Source organism: Rhipicephalus sanguineus, chromosome 4, assembly GCF_013339695.2.
Source record: "Rhipicephalus sanguineus isolate Rsan-2018 chromosome 4, BIME_Rsan_1.4, whole genome shotgun sequence".
NCBI classification, from domain to species: Eukaryota; Metazoa; Arthropoda; class Arachnida; order Ixodida; family Ixodidae; genus Rhipicephalus; species Rhipicephalus sanguineus.
In genome coordinates, this window is record NC_051179.1 from 62,281,625 (window position 1) to 62,303,928 (window position 22,304).

Below are 22,304 nucleotides of genomic sequence, written 5' to 3' on the forward strand. Positions count from 1 at the left end.
AAAATACGCTTAATAACATTGCCGTATACCAAATTTATCAACATAGTTCCACGCTTCAGTTTCGTGCAATGGTAAATGATCATGCGACAATTGCCTTCAAGGTATACAGTAAACAGTTATTATTTTAATAGGTCTTCGATTTCGCTCTCGTGCGTGACACGCTTATAACTCGAAATTCATGCACAATCTGTTCAACAGATCGAGATATAAACAACCGAGCAAATAGAAAGCTATGTAGTATGTAGCGAACCGAACAGGTGAAGTATCCTGTTGTATGAGAGCTTTTCCAGCAAAGTTTGTGTAGTTCACTGCAGAAAGGAGTGTTCTTCGAGGGGGGTGAATTCATTCCGCGGCCAACTATGCAGCCACGTACAACGACGCTCTTTGACGTTAATGTTTACCACACGTAATGGAAAAATATACGAAATTCCCGGAGTAGCTCACCAGCAACGTTCGGTTACTGGTGAGCTAATCCCTTGCACCTGCATGACGCGTTTAAAAAAGCGGCGAAGTACTTCTAGGGACCGTGGTACTGCTAAATGTCCGACCGCGCTCTGCATTCAACGCGCCTGCACCCAAAGCGCTTGGAAGGGACATGGCGGCGAGAGGTCACGTGATGCGAGTAAGCCAATCGCGTCGGCGGCGGCGCGCGGAAAACAGATGCGATACTCTGAAATTTTTCTAGTGACTCTAGCGCGCGCTAGAGTGCGCGCGCTAGAGTTACTGTATATGTTACCTTTAGGTAGCAGAGTTGCGCATTTGTCTTCCAAACGCCTCTAGCAACCATGCATTGCGGAGATGCTGACGTTCGGGCCAATTTTTGTATTTCTCGACGCCGCCGCCGCAGCGAGCTGAATTAACACTAGTCATCGACAGCCAATGTTTATCACCGCTCTTCGACACGCAAGACATGTTAATCGGCGACACGGAAGGCATGTTGCCGGAAAAAGCGGAGTGCGACTTCGCCGCATAGCCAGACCTATGTGGTTGCTAGCAAGACCTATGCGCAACTCTGCTACCTATAGGTAGCATATACAGCGCGCGCTAAGTGCGCACGCGCGATCGCACTGAAAGTACGCCACGCATATGAAAAAACAAAAGTGCTCAAGGTCACGAGGCGTGCGTGACGTACCTTCTGCCCCCGTGCCACCCCTCCCTGCTTAGCTTCCAGAGCTTTCGTCAGGACGAGAGATGAGAGAAAGCAATCATAGCGTGCGACAAATCTTTGTAATTCCGCTCGTACTGGACAGATTCTAAAAATTTTCGCGGTGCACTCACAGAATAGATCCAGTAAAAAGGGCGTCTTTTTGTGCCACAACGATAATCGTCATTTATTTTGTCTTCCTCTCCTTGCATTATCACCGCGCGCCCGGCACTTTCTGGTCACGAACGGCATGTGCGCCATCAGCGTGACATAGCATTCTTGGTAGGAAAGTGGCCAGCGCCGAGTTTTCAAGAGAGGAAACGCAAGCAGGCCTGATGACGATTATTGTTGTGGGACAAAAAGACGCCCTTTTTACTCGATGTATTCTGTGAGTGTGGTCGATTCGTGAGGAAGTAAGCTCCTTTAGTGAAGCCATTTCATGGCTACTTGAAAAAGTGTAGCAGGGCCCCTTTAATGGAGACCATTGGTTATGTTGCTTTTTGTAATGGTCGTTTCAAACAAAGAAACGAGCCCTCAAGATTCTCTTGTTTCATTCAAATAGTTCTGCTGTAAGACGAGAGGGAAAAAGTGCGCGTGGATCTACAATGTCGATGCTGCGTCGCGAACATGCTACCGTACCCCATTCCTGCCGCTCACGCACTCATGGCTTAACGAACTTGTGTGCTGGTGTCTTAAACATTACGGCTACTCGATTTACAAATGCACCCCGTCCTTGGTCCCGGCGCCTGACACAAAACGCTCGTTTGACAGTCTTAAATAGCAATCAACTCTGAGATTGGTTTCAAACATGCACTTCGCTTAACCTGCAAAGGCAACAAGACAATCGCACGCTCCTTGAGCGTTCCCGCTCATTCTACGCTGTACACGATGTTATGAAAACAAGTCCAATGTCTTTTGTTTTTATTGAACTAAAAAATAAATGAAGGCGTTGTTGTCACCATTGCTTGGTGACGGCTACCACTTTTCTCCTTGATTGTTAGGATAAAAATTAAGAAACAAAAATAATATATATATACATATATATAGTCCTACATTTGATAAGTTCACAAGTTCTCATTTGAACAGAGCACAGATGCAGTCGCGGTGCGCTCTTTCAATATAGTCCGATCAATATTCATCACAAATATTGGTGTCTTCTAAAAACGTTGCAGCACTTCCAATGCTTTGCGGTTTATCCTAGACGACCATGAGCCTAGTATTTGCGCCAACGATTGTTTTATTTAACGCAAACATGGGTAAATCGTCCGAAATGTGGTCATTTAGGTGCGTTAATAGACATGTGCACGGCCTTTCCGAAATACTCAAAAGTGCCCAAGCACGTTCCGTGTACACCAAGTGCATCCGGACATTGCTCTTCGCACATTGTTGCATTGTTGAAGGACGTAGACCTTCAGAGCTGCCGCGAATCGCAGTTCCATAAAATCACATTGGAGCCTATGTTTCTAGTCGGTTACAACTTAAGAAGTTTCGAGAGGCCCCGCCCAGGTGAACGCAGCGCGGCAGCCGCTCGCCTCGGCGACTGAAAAAATAGTCCCGCTCAAGCACTCGGCAATGTTCTTCGGAGGCGGAGTTACTGGTCGTCCCGCTGATGACGTCAGTCTGGAGAGCGCGCCCATTGGGGCAGACTTGTGTGCATCCGCCTTTGAGGACGAAATGTCGCAGACTTTTAAAGTTGTACTCGACAACACGTGGATGCGACAGCTACCTTCCTGCCGTGACTGCTACTAACACAATAGACGCGAAGGACGTGACAACATCCTCGCGCGCTGACGGAGCACTCGAAGAAGGGAGACGTCTACGTAAATTTCAGGGAAATACATTGCGTACTCACAGAGTCCATGCCGGCGGTATAGCCGCCATGGCCAATCTGCAAAATCTTCACTCTTGTTTTGTTACCGCTGATCTTCACTTTTTGACCGACAGAAAACTTGGAAGCCTGAAAGAGAGGAACGGAGCCATATTCAATTGTTTAATGTCTGTCATAGATCGAAGGGAGGGGGGGAGGCAACTTTGGTTGAGCGGGCTCCCAGTGTATATATGTATGTATTTGTGCTTATATGCATGTATTTGTGAGATGACTTTTGTATATGTGTGTTCGTTGCTGACCACAAGGCAAGGGAGCCAGGCTAAACTTAAATGCTGGCGGAGGGTCGTGACTAAGCCCTGTATGCAGCAGATTACACGAGATCGCTGGCCCTGACGATAGTGTTCAATGCGTTGTGCCTCAAGTACTCTTACTTTTCTCTGCGATTGCTTTTCGTATATAAACTAGTGTGGGATGCCGTGTCGATGGAAGGACACATCCCAACGTAAAACGTAACAACTGTTTATTAACGGAGTAGCGGCAGCGGGGTGAGCATACCGACGCTGCGCTCAGTCGGGTAGCGAAGGAATGGTTACTTCCGAGCTTGGCAGCTTGGTTTTAAAGCCACCGTCGGTGACGTAAGCCTCCGGTGACGCTGCGGTGGCGCTGTCCCTTATCGGAGGCGTGGTGTAGCATGAAGCCGTGTCACGCCGGGCTAGATAGTGACGAGGCGGAGGCTGCGCCGGTTTGTGCGCAGTGTGTTGCCACATCACCCCCCCGCGGAGTACAGAGCCCTCAGGGTCTGTAGAAATCTGGGAGGCGTACCAGACGTCCAGAGCGTGTCGTGACCGGAGCGGGCTGTGACGTCGGCGGCTGTGGATGTATGCCTGTGGATGGAGTGGCGCTGTCCGGTTCGTTCGCAGCGATGTATGCGGGCTTGAGCCGGTCGATCGAGACGCGGACGTCGTTCCCGTTCAGGCGCAGAATGAAGTTTTTGTTGTCGCGATGGACGACCAGGTAGGGTCCGGTGTAGGGTGGCTGGAAAGGCCTGCGGACGGTGTCGTCGCGGAGGAAAGCGTGCGTGCACGATGCTAGCTCCTTGAAGACGAAAGGTGTAGGCTTGCAGTGGTGGGCTGCAGGTGACGGGCGTAAGGCGGCGATGGTGCGTCGGAGCCGGGCGACGAAGTCGGTGGGATATGATGTCGCAGTGCTGGATGGCTGTGCAGCGAGAAATTCACCTGGGAGACGGAGTGGTTCCCCGTAGACGAGCTCTGCTGGTGTAGCGTGGATGTCCGGCTTGAAGGTGGCGCGAAGACCAAGCATGACGGCTGGGATGGCCTCGAGCCAGGTTGAGTCCGGGTGGCACATAATGGCTGCTTTGAATTGTCGGTGGAAACGCTCGATCATTCCGTTGGCGCAGGGGTGGTAACTGGTGGTCCTCAAGCGTTCGAAACCGACGGTCAGCCCGAGGAGCCTGAAAAGGTGCGACTCGAACTGTCGTCCTTGGTCGGTGGTTACGCGGCGGGGGGCGCCGAAACGAGCAATCCAGCCGGTGAAGAAGGCCGACGCGACGTCTTCTGCGGTGATTCCCTCGAGGGGCCATGCCTCGGGCCATCGAGTGTACTGATCGATGGCGGTGAGGCAGTAGCGGTAGGGGCCAGCCGGGGGAAAGGGTCCTATGATGTCGAGGTGGACGTGCTCAAACCGACCAGAGGGCTGAGGGAATGTTCCGAGTGGTGACGTGACGTGCCTGGTGACTTTAGCGCGTTGGCACTGAATGCAGGAGCGCGCCCAGGTGCGACAATCCCGCTGCATGGAGGGCCAGACGTAGCGGTCAGCCACGAGGCGTGTCGAGGCGCGTATGCCGGGATGGCTGAGGTTGTGGAGCTGGTTGAAAAGACCACGGCGATGGGACAGGGGTACATAGGGCCTGTTTCGTCCTGTCGACATGTCGCAACAGATTGTGTTTGTCGACCCTGGGATGGGGACTTGTTGCAGCTGAAGTGAGGACCTGCCCTTGAGAAGTTCCTGCAGTTCGGCGTCAGTAGTCTGAGCCTCGGCGAGGACGTCCGCTGTTATCTGCACCGAGCTGATGGCTGTTACACGTGAAAGCGCGTCGGCGACAACGTTGTCTTTCCCGCTGACATGTTGGATGTCGGTGGTGAACTGTGCAATGAACGAGAGTTGGTTCTGCTGTACAGGCGGGAGTTTGTCGCGACGTTGAGAGAAGGCGTAGGTAAGGGGCTTGTGGTCGGTATAGATGGTGCAGTTCTGTGCTTCGAGAATATGGCGAAAGTGTTGCACTGCTTCGTATATCGCCATAAGTTCTCTGTAGTAGGCTGGCAAAGTTGTCGGGGCGGTGGTCATGGTTTCGTCAGCGGAACTGGCGGTTGAAGGGGTCGTTTTCCGAGCTGCGAGTTTCTTGGAGAAGAACGCCAAGGGGTGCCAGGTGTTGTCCACGCGTTGCATGAGGGCGGCGCCGATGGCGAAGCCAGATGCGTCCGTGAAGAGTCCCAAGGGAGCGTCTGGCACGGGATGGGTGAGAAGCGTGGCGGTGCAGAGGGCGGCTTTGCATTCTTCGAACGTTTTCGCTAGCGTCGGTGTCCACGTGACGGGTTGGTTTCCTCGTAGGCCAGCCAAAGCATCATGGAGGGCAGCCTGGTACTCGGCTGCGTGTGGCAAGAAACGCCTGTAGAAGTTCAGCATGCCGAGGAAACGGCGAAGATCTTTAGCGGTGGTGGGTTGAGGGTAATTTTGCAGGTCCGCGATGCGTTGGGGTAAGGGCCGAGTTCCCTCAGATGAAACTTCGTGGCCGAGGAAGCGGACGACGGAAGCGCCTAGCGTACTTTTCTGGGTATTGACGAGTAGACCATGGTCATCGAGGCGTTGGAACAGCAGACGAAGGTGACTGTGGTGCTCTTCGGCGTCGTGAGAAAATACCAGTATGTCGTCAAGGTAAACGAAGCAGAAGTCAAGGCCGCGGACGACCTCGTCGATGAAGCGCTGAAAGGTTTGTCCAGCGTTCCTCAGGCCGAAGCTCATGAAGGGAAACTCGAACAAGCCAAAGGGAGTGATTGCCGTTTTCGGGACGTCGTCCGGATTGACGGGTATCTGTGTGTAGGCCTTCACCAAGTCTAGCACGGAGAACACGTGGCAGCCATGAATGCGATGGGCGAAGTCCTGTATGTGGTGGACGGGGTACCTGTCCGGGATGGTGCGCGCGTTGAGTGCACGGTAGTCCGTACAGGGCCGCCAGCCTTCGGTCTTCTTTGGAACAAGGTGAAGTGGCGAGGCCCATGGACCGTCAGAGCGGCGGGCGATTCCTTCGCATAGCATGGCCTCGAACTCTGCTTTGGCTATGCGCATGCGGTCCGGGGCGTGAGTTGTGGGATGCCGTGTCGATGGAAGGACACATCCCAACGTAAAACGTAACAACTGTTTATTAACGGAGTAGCGGCAGCGGGGTGAGCATACCGACGCTGCGCTCAGTCGGGTAGCGAAGGAATGGTTACTTCCGAGCTTGGCAGCTTGGTTTTAAAGCCACCGTTGGTGACGTAAGCCTCCGGTGACGCTGCGGTGGCGCTGTCCCTTATCGGAGGCGTGGTGTAGCATGAAGCCGTGTCACGCCGGGCTAGATAGTGACGAGGCGGAGGCTGCGCCGGTTTGTGCGCAGTGTGTTGCCACACTAGTATTAAGACAGACTACATGCAAAATGACTTTAGCGTTTCGATAACAAACGTCTTCATATATAATCGCTTAGAGAGCACGAACCTGAGGCAAACAGCTCTACATTTTAAAGACTGATCGCGAAGTAGATAATCTCACCTTTTTGCTGCCGCTGGTGCTGAGTCCAAGCGAATCTCCCAGCGAGGTCGTGAACGCGCGCATGAGCTGTTCGGCGATCTCGTCAGAAATGTCCCTGCCCCTCGCAAGTGAGCGCAGCCTTGCACCTATTGAAAGATGCAAAACAGGTTATCATCAGAAGTGGTTTGTCTCTCCGAGCTTCACACATCATGTGATCAACCAGCGCCAATGTTGTGGCTCAATTAGAGAAAACTTGATACACACCATACTAGCAATTTCTTTTAACGGTTGCTTCTAGAATCCGCCATCGTCGCATATCTCCACCTCCTGAACGGCAATATGCTTCGACTGTAGAGACAAAACGAAAACCTCGTGGTGCGCGCCGCCCACTTCTTTTAACGTTCTGCAATGCTGAGACTCCAATGTACATTACGATGTGTTCCGTGCAACAAACGGGAAAAGGACGAAGAAAACGAGGACGACTCAATGCCCGTCTCCAGCTTTCCATCTCCTGTGTTTGATTGTGCTATGTATGCTGCTACGAATTGCCGCTTAGCCCGGTTACACACCTTGTTTCAGAGGTCAGCTTGTGCTACTAAGCCGGTCGAGACTCGCAGTACAAGACCTCGGCGTTTTGGAACGAGGATAGTCATTGAACTAAGGCTCGGTGGAAAACCTAATAATTTAATAAAGTTTATCCGTTCCCTTTCTCTTTGAGGGGACTGCAAAGTCGTGTGTTCAGAATACAATGACAGTAAGTCGGTGAAGCTTATCGTTATCGCCAGCATCCACTGCGACAATGCAGTCAGCACATTCACAAATAAAACAAAAAGAAGGATAAGTCACTCGAGTACAAAAAAAAAACACACGAAAGAACTCAGAAAAAGAATATATACTCTGTAGAATGCGCTCTAAGTGTCTCAGCTTTTGTTTCGTTTGTACGACAGTGCAATTGGGTTAGTTGGGCGTTTAAAATTGCATAAAGCCGGCAGATCCCACGCATTGTGGGAATCGATGTAATGCGAAGCAGCCAGCAAAGAGCTGCATACATCGTCTTGTATGTCACTAAGGGAAATGCATGTCATTGTTTTCATGTTAACTCCTATTATTTATGTTCGTCACACAGTAACGTCGCGCAATACCAACTTCGGGGTAGATCAAGCTAGCGAAACGGCCGCCAGCGCACCATGAGCGTGGCACGTAAGCCATGCTGTACATGACATGCGTGTCATGATTTTCATGTTAACTCGTGTTATTTATGTTCGTCACACAGTCACGTCGGAAGATACCAATTTTGGTGTATATCAAGCTAGCGAAACGGCCGCCAGCGAGCCATGGGCGTGGCACGTAAGTCATGCTGTACATGACATGCGTGTCATGATTTTCATGCTAACTCGTGTTTTTATGTTCGTCACACAGTCACGTCGCACAATACCAATTTCGGGATAGATCAAGCTAGCGAAACGGCCGCCAGCGCCCCATGAGCGTGGCACGTAAGTCATGCTGTACATGACATGCGTGTCATGATTTTCATGTTAACTCGTGTTTTTATGTTCGTCACACAGTCACGTCGCACAATACCAATTTCGGGATAGATCAAGCTAGCGAAACGGCCGCCAGCACCCAATGAGCGTGGCACGTAAGTCATGCTGTACATGACATGCGTGTCATGATTTTCATGTTAACTCGTGTTTTTATGTTCGTCACACAGTCACGTCGCACAATACCAATTTCGGGGTAGATCAAGCTAGCGAAACGGCCGCCAGCGCCCCATGAGCATGGCACGTAAGTCATGCTGTACATGACATGCGTGTCATGATTTTCATGTTAACTCGTGTGGTATTTATGTTCGCCACACAGTCACGTCACGCAACACCAATTTCGGGGAAGATCAAGCTAGCGAAACGGCCGTCAGAGCACCATGAGCGTGGCACGTAAGTCATGCTGTACATGACGTGCGTGCCATGATTTTCATGTTAACTCGTGTAATTTATGTTCGTCACACAGTCACGTCGCAAGATACCAATTTTGGTGTATATCAAGCTAGCGAAACGGCCGCCAGCGCACCATGAGCGTGGCACGTAAGTCATGCTGTACATGACATGCGTGTCATGATTTTCATGCTAACTCGTGTTTTTATGTTCCTCACACAGTCACGTCGCACAATACCAATTTCGGGATAGATCAAGCTAGCGAAACGGCCGCCAGCGCCCCATGAGCGTGGCACGTAAGTCATGCTGTACATGACATGCGTGTCATGATTTTCATGTTAACTCGTGTTTTTAAGTTCGTCACACAGTCACGTCGCGCAATACCAATTTCGGGGTAGATCAAGCTAGCGAAACGGCCGCCAGCGCCCCATGAGCATGGCACGCAAGTCATGCTGTAGATGACATGCGTGTCATGATTTTCATGTTAACTCGTGTGGTATTTATGTTCGTCACACAGTAACGTCACGCAACACCAATTTCGGGGTAGATCAAGCTAGCGAAACGGCCGCCAGAGCACCATGAGCGTGGCACGTAAGTCATGCTGTACATGACATGCGTGTCATGATTTTCATGTTAACTCGTGTGGTATTTATGTTCGCCACACAGTCACGTCGCAAGATACCGATTTTGGTGTATATCAAGCTAGCGAAACGGCCGTCAGCGAACCATGAGCGTGGCATGTAAATCATGCTGTACATTACATGCGTGTCATGATTTTCATGTTATGACTTGTCATTTATGTTCGTCATACAGTCATGTTCATGTTACGTCATACCAAGTTTGATGTACATTCGATTAACCAAGCGACCAGGAGAGCACAATGTCGTAGGAGGCTAGATAGATAGATAGATAGATAGATAGATAGATAGATAGATAGATAGATAGATAGATAGATAGATAGATAGATAGATAGATAGATAGATAGATAGATAGATAGATAGATAGATAGATAGATAGATAGATAGATAGATAGATAGATAGATAGATAGATAGATAGATAGATAGATAGATAGATAGATAGATAGATAGATAGATAGATAGATAGATAGATAGATAGATAGATAGATAGATAGATAGATAGATAGATAGATAGATAGATAGATAGATAGATAGATAGATAGATAGATAGATAGATAGATAGATAGATAGATAGATAGATAGATAGATAGATAGATAGATAGATAGATAGATAGATAGATAGATAGATAGATAGATAGTAGATAGATAGATAGATAGATAGATAGATAGATAGATAGATAGATAGATAGATAGATAGATAGATAGATAGATAGATAGATAGATAGATAGATAGATAGATAGATAGATAGATAGATAGATAGATAGATAGATAGATAGATAGATAGATAGATAGATAGATAGATAGATAGATAGATAGATAGATAGATAGATAGATAGATAGATAGATAGATAGATAGATAGATAGATAGATAGATAGATAGATAGATAGATAGATAGATAGATAGATAGATAGATAGATATATAGATAGATAGATAGATAGATAGATAGATACGCTCAAAGTCGCAGAAGTTCGCTAAAATATGCTTCGCATTTAAAAGAAAAGAATAGGTTTCATTGACTCAACTGGTATCGCTGCCTGTGCTCTGTCTCACTGCCGTCAGACAGAGCGGGTTGAATGTCCAGATACTGCCACTGAATATCACCCGCACGTCTCGGCTCGGAAACACTTTAATCACGGCACCAACTTGCCCGACGCACTGGACAAGGTAAACAAAATGAGCAAGCACATACACATTCTCAGTGTACTTCGTTTACAGCATGTACTCATATGCAAGCACGTTACAAGCTACAAGCAACGTAGGCGTCATAGCGCTAACACTCATCAAACGGCCATTCGTTCTAGGAGATAACATAATTATTATCAAAGAAGCGTCAACACTGAGCCTCATTATTGCAGCGACCAGCGTTGCCTTCACGCTTGGCTGGTGTTTTACGAGAGGCATGGAAGGGCAAGCCCCCAACAGGTGTAGTTCAACTGGCAATAAACAGCAGAAAGCTTCAATACACGAATGAGTTATTAAAAATGAGGCTGACGGCCATCGATCAAGTCACATATTGGAACTTGGGACTCTGTAGTCATTGAGCTACGCGGGACACAGCATTCGGCGAAAAGTGGTGCTAAGTACCTCGCAGAAGAAGATGCACCGCGAGTTGTTTGCCCAGAATATTAGTACGCTATCTTGCCGACCGTATTTCTTTCCTGACGAATATCGGGCTAAGCTGTCAAAATTTTTTTCAACAATATGCCCACATCTGCGAATCGAGGATGGAACCAAAGCAACAATGAAAGTACAATGTAGCAATTACTTCTGGCTTTTCAAAGCGCGAGCAGACGAACGAGCTATACTTACACCACAATAAATAATTCATTGTAACAGCCATTGAGTAAGCTTAACAAATTAGGCATGCGAGACACATGATGGTCATCTACACTGCAGAATGACGACACGCCTCACCCGTGCCATCGCGTCGACATATTCACCGTGACCACGCTGAAGGATCTTCAATTTTGTTAGGTCGTCGATGACCTTAACCAGGTCTCCAGGAGAGAACGATGGCTGAAAGCAATTGTCGGGTTACACAAAATACGTCACCAAACTACCGTCACATTAAACAACAACAACAACAACAACAACAACAACAAAAACCTGAACAGCGACAGCAGTTATATCAAGCATGTAACAGCTTTCGCGTATGAGTTGTACACACAGTTCTGAAAACCAATGACGCCATTCTGTGCATTGAAAATTATCTGCAATAAATATTTGCTGCCTTCTCTTCGATCCGTCAAAGTGCGGCGTAAGAGCCTGCTTGATGAGTGGGCTTGCTATTTCTTTCGAAAGGAACACTGGGCTATTTCTGCGGTTTGATAAGTTGACGTAATGCCATCTGCAAATCCACGTTTGGTTAAATAAAAAAATTTTTAATGAGAAAAAAAACTGGTTTCGATCATCTAGTTCACTATGAAAATTGACCGTAATGAAGCAAGAGAAGAGCAGACGATGGAATGAACGTAAAGTATTGCGTAGATTTACATTACAGTGCAGTATGTTATTATGAAGGAACGAAAACAGCGAGAACGAATAAACTTTAAATTACTTTACCGGAATTACAACAAACAATTTAAACGTTTGAATATACGCTGGCTATCTTCTTGAATTATTAGAAATTATTTAAAATTGCTTAACAGAAATTATGTGCTGCGTTCGTTAGCTCAGAAACTGGTGCCTTCAGTTCAAGCATAGGCGTGCGCAGAGGGGGAGGCAGGGGGGTGGCCGCCGCCTTTAGTCACCTAAGAAGAAGGGGGCGCAGAGTCTGTCCGATACATGGACTTAATAGGGAGGGGGGGGGGGCGCCGCGATGACCCCCCCCCCCCCTTGAAGGGGAACACTGCGCACGCCTATGCCTTCAGGAATAAGTAAGTGTCGCACAGTTATTAGCAATCACTGACACGAACGACCTTTGATTGAAACCGCAGCTTATCTATAGTGCAGGCTCTCTTGTATTTCCTGAGGCCAATTAATGGAACGGCTAATGCGCTGTTGATATCAGCAACCGATCATTATGAAGCGTCCCTCATAATCATATCGTGGTTTTAGGGCGTTAAACTCCAGCAGTCACTATATATCATAATGATCATTTTCGCCCTCTATATCTCATTAGTCCGTGAATAGATTGGGCTTTGCTGATTCAGACATGTGTGCCGTTCATGCTCTGTAATGTGAACAGCATTATTCTACAAGGGTTCTTAGGTGGGCTAGTAGATTCTTGAACTTTGTGAGGGATCAAAGGTGCAAAAGGGCCCGATGTAGAAGAAATGTAATGCACAAGAGTTTTTAGGTGTGCTAGTTGCAGGGGCGTAGCCAGAAATTTTTTTTTGGGGGGGGGGGGGGGGGTTTCAACCATACATTATGTATGTTCGTGCGTGTGTTTGTATGTGTGCATGTATATATATGCAAGCAAAATTGAAAAATTTCGGGGGGGGTTTCAACCCCCCTAACCCCCCCCCCCCCTTGGCTACGCCCCTGGCTAGTTGGTTTATGAAGATTAGTTCATGAACAGTGCTCAGTGTGTTCGTTCCCAACATGCGCAGTAGTCCTTAAGGTACTCGCATGTGAATACCGGCCTACGTGGTTTACCTGGGACGTCCCGAGATTCACGGTGATGGACACTCGCTCGGCCGTTTGCGAGCCAGCGCTACCGCTTTGCCCTCCGGCGTTGGGACGCTGTGGAGGAGCTGTCGACAGAAAACTTGCATCAATGTCGGCACATATATATAGTCGTGTCAGTACATCTAAAGTGATAACATGCCGTTACCTTTATGAAATGTCATATTATGGTAGTCATTGTTACAAACAGATCTTGAAAAGTCTTTGGCATGTAACGTAATTCATAATCTCCAGGCGAATTATCTCAAGAAGCTTGTACTGCTAGCAGAACGAATCGCGGCGTGCTCTTAGTCGTAAACAAAGTGTCACTACAGTTGACTATTTTTGTGGTACCTAGTGCAGCAGTGCATTGAATCAGGTGATAATGACGGGAAGAAATAGGCAGCGGTTGTCGGCGGCGTTAATTCGCGGCGGGGGGGGGGGGGGGGGGGGGGGAGGGAGGCGTGTGGATGGAGCCCTCACGCCCCGCGGCTCCCAGATGGCCGCGCGCGTACTCCGCTGCAGAAGAGCCTCGCGTTGTTACCTGTACACGAAAAGGATGCCGACAAGGTGATCCCGACTGGCAGATACGGAGTCGCAGGAACACTAATTAGGGGAACAAAAGACTGCACACTTTTGAAGTACACATGCAAAATTACTCACATGGGCGTTTTAAGGGTCAATTTAATGCCAAATATTGCTCGTTGCGGTTAAATTGTGTTATATGAGTGCAGCATAGATTTCGCTTTCTTGCGTTACAGGGGTGTAACGCCTGCTGAACTTGGCATGCTCATGCGGAAAAGGTTGGCACTTTATTGGCAGCGTTTTCAAACGTGAATGCATTGGCGGTTTGTCGTTGGTCCATTGTAACGTTGGCGAGCGGAATCTCGATGACGATGCTGTGAGACTCCCCCACTGAGCCGCGGAAAATTTTGCCTTTGACCAGTGCATAGACGCCCGTAGGTCTCGGCATGCCCCGCGGGTTTCTCCGTCCCCCGCCATTACGCTTCCACTTAAGGGAGTACTGACCATATTTTGAGACATCGCAAAAGGGACATTTTTCATTTCCTTGGTATGCAGTGTCAACGCTGTCCACACACCGGAGTCGGAGAACACGCATAAAATATTTTAATTTGACTTTGAAGTTTTCGTCGCTGAGAATCTGCAAGCTAGCCCCGTTGCAATGGACATTATCCCGACGATTCAAGACAGTTCCCCAGAGTTTGCGAGTTCTGAGACGTGCCTGCAGCATGAATCGTAGAAATCACTGTCAGGGTCACTGAACGACAATTCACTCATCGTTGCATCACACCGCAACGTCGTGCTGCTCGTGCGCACACCGTGATACAGGAAGAAGGGTTACACTTGGTGATACCACGTAACAAGATTTAGAGTGACTAAAGAGAAAAACCATGTTTCTATTAGTAAATCACTGTTTCACAATTACAAAATCACCACGCTTGCCGCAAGAAGACGCTTGTTAAGCGAGAAAACGCGCAATACGAAAATGCGGGTGGCGACGCCACCTTGAAGTTCCGGCACCAGTCGCCGTGACGTCATAGATTTTGTCGCTGTCTACTAGGGTCTACGTAGTTCCTAAAAGGTAAAGTTTAAGTAAATTGTCTTCTGAATGAGCAAGAGACTTGACGTACCAAGCTTCACGAAATTTCGATGAGCCAATGTGACCGGAATACAAAAACAGACTTTGAAATCAGTGAAGCCACCATCGGAGATTTATGCGGCAAAATTGAAAATGGAACTCTGACCTTGATTTCCTCCTCTATTAATAAACTTATGATGGGAGAATAAACGGCATTAGAGTTCTCAGGATAAACTTTTTCAATATAAACCGATTGATTGTTTCACTTTAGTGTCGCATTAACACGGTTTCACAGCCTGCATGACGGTTACATGACGTGTCACATCTGGCGGTGCCGCTCCTGTGCGCCGTCATACGGCGAGCAGGCGTAAACTGATCAGAGCTAGGTATGGTGATGACTTTCTGGGATAGTACGTCCTTTTTCTGGGATAGTACGTCCAAGCGTTGTTGTTGTCCTGCGGACTTTTCATAGGGAGTCGCTCTCTCCAACTAGTTGTGTGCGCTGCTAACAATGCACCCATACTCGTTGGTGCTTCGCTTAGGCAGCAGCGGCCCAAAATAGAGCTCGAATCTATTCTTTCGGCTTCAGACAAACATCCCTGCTTCGCACAATAAGCTGCCGATAAGGTCCAAGCGACGAAAAGCAAGCGGCATGCAACAAGGTGCCGCGCCGCCTCATTGTTTCTCCCCTTTACGGCTTCCCATAGCTGCTGTGTTTTGTCGAATATACTTACTCGTATCTTCTGAAGATGGAGTGGAAGAGCTGCTCCCCATCTTGGGAGGAAGCTGCAAATAAAGTAAGAATTGAGCTCGTCTTCCAACGCGCAGCCTAAAATTAATTCAGGTTCAGTAAGATTTAAACATTTAAGATGTTGGTATTTAATGAATGTATATTTCTTAACTACGAGTATGTTGTGGAGGGTGACGCGTTGCCGAAGAATCTGGCTTTTGACCGAACGCCGTAAGCGATAAGGCCTACATCTCTGTAATGCAGAATAACGGAAAGGTGGGCGAGTTGGTTAGGGTTCATAGCGTAATGTATGGGGCAGCGCTAGAACGAATACAAGGACGAGAAAAGACAGGACATGCGCTGTACTCACAGCTGTACTCAAACTTTCAGTTGTGAGTACAGCGCATGTCCTGTCTTTTCTCGTCCTTGTATTCGTTCTAGCGCTGCCCCATACATTACACTATGAATCTCTGTAATGTTCGCTCAACTTCTACCGCCCAGGGGCGCAGGCAGATATTTGGGGCGGTATGGGGGGGGGGGGGGGCACCTCCTTGATCTGTAGTGGGGGCCGGGCAGACAGATGTGGTCGAGTGTCATTTTCTGCTCTGTATGCTATGGCAAAAAAAAGAAAATTTCGGGGCGGGGGGCGGGGGGGCACGGGACCGGCCTAAACCCCCCCCCCCTTCCCCCGGCTGTGGAGAAAGCTCCACAGCGAAAATTTATCCCGCGATCATGCCGATTCTATTTAAAACTCGAAGCTTTCAGATTGCTAGCTTTCCAAGGTCTGTTATTGAACTAATCCATGGATTCACTCGTTACCGCGTGCCTTCGCGGTCTATACAGCGCCGTTTCTACCATTGACAGTATGACTCATTCCTACCATTTATATAACCTTCAGACGGGTAACGATGGACAGGCACTATCGCACCCTGCACTCCGAGCCTCCCTCGGTTACGAGTTTTTTTTTTCCTTTTTATCTCGGTGTGAGCATGCTATTCGATAACGGCCTTAGAAACAGCAGGAGTGATAACACCCGCTTCGAAGCAAGCACACAGGAGATTAACGATAAACTTTGCTACGCATGTGCAAAATATCTTTCGACATAGTCGGACGCAAGGTTCGAGAACTCTTCATAACACCCTGTTCATTTTTTTTTTACAACGAAGTTGTATATGGCTAGGGTTTGGCAGATCGCGTCCGTGGACAAAAGAGACGTAGGACAACAATTTTCGGCTAACCGAATAACTCAACTAATGCAGCGTTTCAGCGTCGAGAAAAAAGGGCATGGCGTAAGAGTCAACAAAGGTGTAGGATTTTGCCGACCATGGCAGAATGACGAACAATTTTGCCTCAGAGACAAGACCACATGCATAACAAACGAACGTCACGCCTTTTCTTTTTGTACTTTCGAAACAACGGGGTTTCTCATGTACCACAGGATTTCATTTAGAGACCGCCTTTGGCCGGCGTTGATGAGATAATATGCGTCATGCGCAAGAGAAACACCGGAATATTTGAGTGGATGCAGCTTTCAACGGCGGAGCTGTTTAAGCCGAGAATCGGTCCGTGACGGGTGAAAAAAAAAAAAAAGAAAAGGAAAAAGTTCATCAACAACCGGCACGCGCACTCTTCGCCCTCTTCTTCCTCTTCTGTTTCGCTCCTAGAACACGTGTGCCGATTTGTCCGGCGTAGGATGCAATGACATCGATGGGCGAGAGAACAGGTACACAGAGAGAGAAAGAAAGAGATAGAAACAGAAAAGTTCCTGGCGAAAAAGATTTCTTCGCAAGGCGGGATTTAAACCCGCATACCCACGATCGGAACGTGAGCCTCGTAACCACACGGCTATCCAGGCACGCTAGTAGAGCATAGCATAGCATTGTAAGTATAGGATAGCAAGGCGGTGGGAAAGGGAAGCATGGAGGAGATATGTGAGGATGAGGAGGAGGGAAAGGAGGAGAGGAGTCAGTAACGCATAACATAGAAAGAATGAGAGAATCAAAGAAAGAGAGAGAAAAGATGAGAGAGAGAAAGTTAAAAAGAAAAAGGAAGCAAGTGATAAATAGAGAAAGAGAAATAAGCAGAAATAAACCGAAAAAAAATCACAGCATATCCACGGAGTGAATTATGATGAGTGGACGAAGCTGCGGAGGTTCATCGGTAAACCGTGAATTTTCCGTGAATTCTGCCCATTACATCCTCACCGACGTGAGATCGGGCGCGTTTATACTAAAGGTTATACTAAAGGAGGACCATGAGGCGATGCGAAGCCGGAGCACTTGCACGATCGCGTTCCGTTGGCGTTCGTTGGGCATGCTACCGACCTCGCGTTGTGGAACGCGAAGAGGGACGCTACGCGCGTCGTATCTTCCACCTAGCCTGGCCGTTAATTCTCACAGGGCGAGCGGGGAACGCGGTCGACAGGCGGGCGAGAGGGGGGCAGCGTAGGAGAGGAGAGAGAAGGGTAGGGGACGCGCATGCGCTCGAGCTCATCGCGGCGTTGCGCAGGAGAAAATTTCGGCATGTCTAGCCCGCGTTTCAGAGGAAGAGTGGAAAGGGGGAGGGGAGAGGGGAAGTGGAGAGGGGTAAGGGAGAGGGTGAGTGGAGAGGGAAAGGGGAGAGCGTTAGAGGACATGGGGAATGGTGAGGGGAGTGGAGAGGAGGTGTGTGGAGAGGGTATGCGCATGCGCAGTAAGGGTGGTCACGCCGCACACCACCACCACCGGACAGATACTGCCGTTTACTGCCGGCTGCCGGGAGATACGCCGGACAACGGAGACGTGACAAGGTTAGACTAAGAGGAGCTACGCCCCTAAAAACAAGCGAGAGGGAGGTGAGAAACATGCCCGTTGTTAGCGCGTCCTTGCATGTGGAGCACACCATGAATTCACTGTAGTAGTTACTCGTCCCGAACTCTTGTTGAAGCACGCCACGCGGGTTCATCGCGCGTCTACAGAAACTCTTTCCCGACGCCATCACGTGATTGCTAAGAGAGTAAGAGGGAGAGGCCACAGCGTCTTACCAAGCCCCTTACACAGGCTCGAACGCGCTAGCGCGTGCCAGCGCGTTCTGACTAGGATAAAACGCGTTGGTTGATCGCGCGTCTGCAGAATCTCGTTCGCCGACGCCATCACATGATTGCTGAGAGAGTGTAAAGGGGAGAGGCCACAGCGTGTTACCCACAATGGTTACCCAGCCCCTTACACAGGCCCGAACGCGCTAGCGCGTGCCAGCACACGTGGTTTCGCCTGCGTTATGCCAAGCTAGGACAGCATACGGCAGCCCTATCCCATTGTAGCCGTCTTGCCTTGAGTTGTGTTCGCTTGTCGAGAGATGGCGCCACGTTCTCCCCTACTGTTTTCAATGGGGCTGGCGTGGTGTGACGTCGAGGGAGGTAATGTGCGCAAGCGTAAATGTGTGTTGCAAGCGGCCACCGCAAGGATCGCCAGCTACTGCCCTCATAAGAAACAGTGAAAGAGGGAAAGGGTAGGGCAGGAGGTTTTTGGCTCACGCGGCAGGCATCTTTCTAGAGGGGCAGTTGGTCAGAGCTACACTGGCTTCCATATTCACGCTAGTAAGGGCTATGAATTTTTTATATCCTGATATCTGCTAAGTAAGCAAGCGTTATTTCGCGGCACAATTATATTTCTTTGCGTACATAGCGGCACACCAGCAAAGTGAGATAGAAACAGAAGAGTATGGTGCAAGTAGGTGAGCTACGTAATTTCACACTTACAGACACAATGGACGAGCGCAACGACACCAACTGCTTTATTAAGTAGCCGGAAATGGCATTCCAACAGTGACGCCGTATCTACTTATCGTTGCCTATTGTGAAACTGGTCCTTCTGGTAGGCGTATGTGATTGTACGGGCACCCGAGATTTTTATTGTCGCACAGGAAGTAACAGATTAAAGCGGCCGCAAACTGAAGTGGCTCGAAGAGAAAAAGCAAGGATATATATATATATATATATTGATATATCTCTCTGTGTGTGTGTGTGTGTGTGTGTGTGTGTGTGTGTGTGTGTGTGTGTGTGTGTGTGTGTTGCAAAACACACTATCCGGGGGGTGGGGAGGAGGAGCTCGAACCTCTCCCCCCCCCCCCTTCCCGGCTACGCCAGTGATTATTTACATACGAGAAAGTAATTTTGGACATGGCGTATGTTTTTGCACACTCTATTATGGCGTTTCGGCCTTGGGAACCGCCATCATGTGTGCGTAATATATGCGTTTTACAATTCTGAGAACTAGAATCTCACAAGTTACGTTCGAGGAGTGTATAACAATTAAGGAAACCAAAGTGACGCCATGTGTTGGTGCGGAGCGGTGCTTGAAAAAAATAAATAAGATACGTATTGCATAGCTAAACACCATCTATATCAAAACAACCAGGCAGTGTTGTGCAGGTCGTTACAACAATAGAGGCCCTACGCGGCTCGAGGTTGCAAGCTATCGAGTTTAGTGACGCACATTGCGAGACATAATACGAAAACAGTGTCGCGATAGTGTGAACGTAACGTCGACGAGGTTACTGTTATTTGAGGTCAATATTTACAAAGGTGCAAAAAAAAAAATGCGCTGCTTGCATTAAGCTGTGCAAGGCTGGCTCACAGGAGAGCTGGTGGGCACGTTTTAGCGTCACTTGTTAACCAACTGTACAAAATGCTTGGGCGCTCATTGTGGGCGTGCCGGTTCATGATGATAATTTTCTATTGCGACGCATGGCAAACCTCGATGATAACAGCTCTGCGGTAAAAAAAGAAGAGTGGGTGAATGCACAAGTTGCGTTTGATTCCCATTTCGTATTTGTGTGTGTCAAACATTAGCGTCGAGTTTCACTCTGCACAGTATAATACGAGCAAAGTTTTGAAGCCCTGATAAACACATGAAATACATGTCGGCCCAGCAATTAAATTACAAAACTTCAAGAGCTCTTGCCCTATCGGAAAAATGGGGTGCGTGCCTCACGCACCACTTTATTTTTTTAAAGACGATAGTCTTTCTTAGGAAACTTAAAGGGGTCATGAACCACTTTTCCAAGTAATGATCTAATGGCCTCAGTATCGGAGTGTACTGCCTCCCGAATCGATCGCCGCAAAAATTTCTCGAATCCGTCAAGAATCAGCGGAGTTACGGGGGTTTGGCGCACGCTCCCAGCGCTTTCTCTCTTTTCTCGTGCCGACGAGCGCACTGGAAGCTAGACAGGGAGGGATGGCATGGGGGAAAGAAGTTACGCCAGCGCGCGTCATGAAACGCGATCGCTCTCCCGCTGTGATTCGCTTGCGCGAGTGCGGCGCCGGCAAGTGGCGGCATTCCGCGGCAAGAAGCGCATCTGATCCGAACGCCGCTCTCGATTTACGTCGGCTATCGGCCAATAAGCATGCTATGTCTCTTGCGACGTACAGCGGACAGACGCCCCGCCCACCGACGAGAGTGAGAACCGGCCTCTGTTTGAAAAGAGGGTGCCTGGGGAAACGGCAACTTCGCGCTCCGCTTGTGGCCATTACGCGGCGCGCACGACTGTAATATTTGGCAGAGCAGTTCATAGCCGTGTCAGCTTTCCGCAGGATGTGTTTTTTCAATCAGCCCAAGGGGTGCTTCATGACCCCTTTAAACGCAAAAACTTTGGTCTGTCTGTCTGTCTGTCTGTCACCCGATTCAGCCACCCGGCCAAAGTTTAACCACTTGCGGAACGCCCAGCTATCTTGAACTGGTAGCGCCGTTCATACTTGTGAACATTGTCGATCAAAAAGCAAATGTTACGAATATCTGATGCGCAACATCAGTACATAAGTATTAGGTGGTGTGTTCCTTTACTAGAAAATACATAGATACGTAACTCTAAAGACCCTAGTGTTTTCTTGAACTGCGCTGAAAATGCTAGTGTTTCTTGGGCTGCGCTGCAAATGCGACGCTATGAGCCAGATGCGGCGATTCAACGTAGAGGAGGACTCATGTAGTACGGCCGGCAGATTACTATCGTCTTTCCACGACATTTGCAGCGAAGCATGCAGATAGGCGGTCAATTTTTTTCTCTTAACGCATTCCGCAATGCTCCCTCCTAACTTTTTCCTTTTCCCCGTGTCGGGAATTGATACCTTCATTCACGTGCTTAGCAGCGCTACACTTCGGTTGATACGAGCCATAACGACGGTCCTGCGTTCATGTCCAGGCAACAATGAAATGTGGCAACGTGAAACGACAAGCGACCTGGATAAAAGATCAGATTGCCGCATCAGAAAAAGGCTGATCGCCGACAAGCCCACGATAGCGAAAGCGCCAGTTATTGGAAAATGGCGCATACGAATACGCGCGTGACAGGCGCACCTTCGAGGGCCGCATTGCTGCACGGTCGACGACGCCCCGTTTTTCGCGTTATACATCGACGCCGCCACCCAAATATATGACTCATAAGCAGCTTCGCTTGAAAGAGTTCAACAATTAAATCGTCTTGGTAGAAACAAAGGCGTGAAAACACGTACAGAAAGGAGCAGAACCAGACTACAAAAGCGTCATATACCAACTGAATATCAGCTTACTGTCGGTATAATGCCCTGATGGTGTTCAGTACGCGAAAGTTATCCTTAAAAACAGCTGCAAGAGGAAGGCCAGAATTCTCGTTCTCGTTCCCAACTTATCTGCGCCCAATTTTATAAATCGTGAGATCGAACGATCACTTGATTAGCTCTCAGACGTACGGAATCGCTTATCTCAGTCGCAGCCCGCGATCTGTGGCTCGCAGTTCCAAGTTCTGCAAAAAAAAAAAAAAAAAAAAACACACGCGCGTGCCGAGACTTCGATGCATCCTGAGGAGTGACGTATACCTTAGCAACGATATAAACAGGCAGGGCAGAGCTGCCAACTGCAGTCAGACCGCACAGGAACAACGCGTATGCGAGTGCAATCGATCTCTTGAGTATTCATGATACCGGCGCGATTAAGGGCGCAGCAAGCTTTAGACAGGATAAGATTTTGCTGTGGCGTCGCTTACTGCCGGCGCGCAGCGTATCACGTATTAGT

General features: G+C 48.7%; 1 protein-coding gene across 1 annotated transcript in view; it reads right to left on the reverse strand.

Moving 5' to 3' along the window:
• LOC119390083 (E3 ubiquitin-protein ligase MIB2) overlaps positions 1 to 22,304 on the reverse strand; it is a 66,920-nt gene that overhangs the window by 43,800 nt on the left and 816 nt on the right. Inside the window, exons 2-7 of the mRNA XM_037657621.2 lie at positions 15,287 to 15,338; positions 12,944 to 13,041; positions 11,261 to 11,362; positions 10,369 to 10,501; positions 6,795 to 6,919; positions 2,997 to 3,101 (exon numbers count right to left, since the gene is read on the reverse strand). Of these exons, the coding sequence (XP_037513549.1) occupies positions 2,997 to 3,101; positions 6,795 to 6,919; positions 10,369 to 10,501; positions 11,261 to 11,362; positions 12,944 to 13,041; positions 15,287 to 15,326 (603 nt within the window). The 5' untranslated portion in view covers positions 15,327 to 15,338. The remainder of the gene's footprint in view (positions 1 to 2,996; positions 3,102 to 6,794; positions 6,920 to 10,368; positions 10,502 to 11,260; positions 11,363 to 12,943; positions 13,042 to 15,286; positions 15,339 to 22,304) is intronic.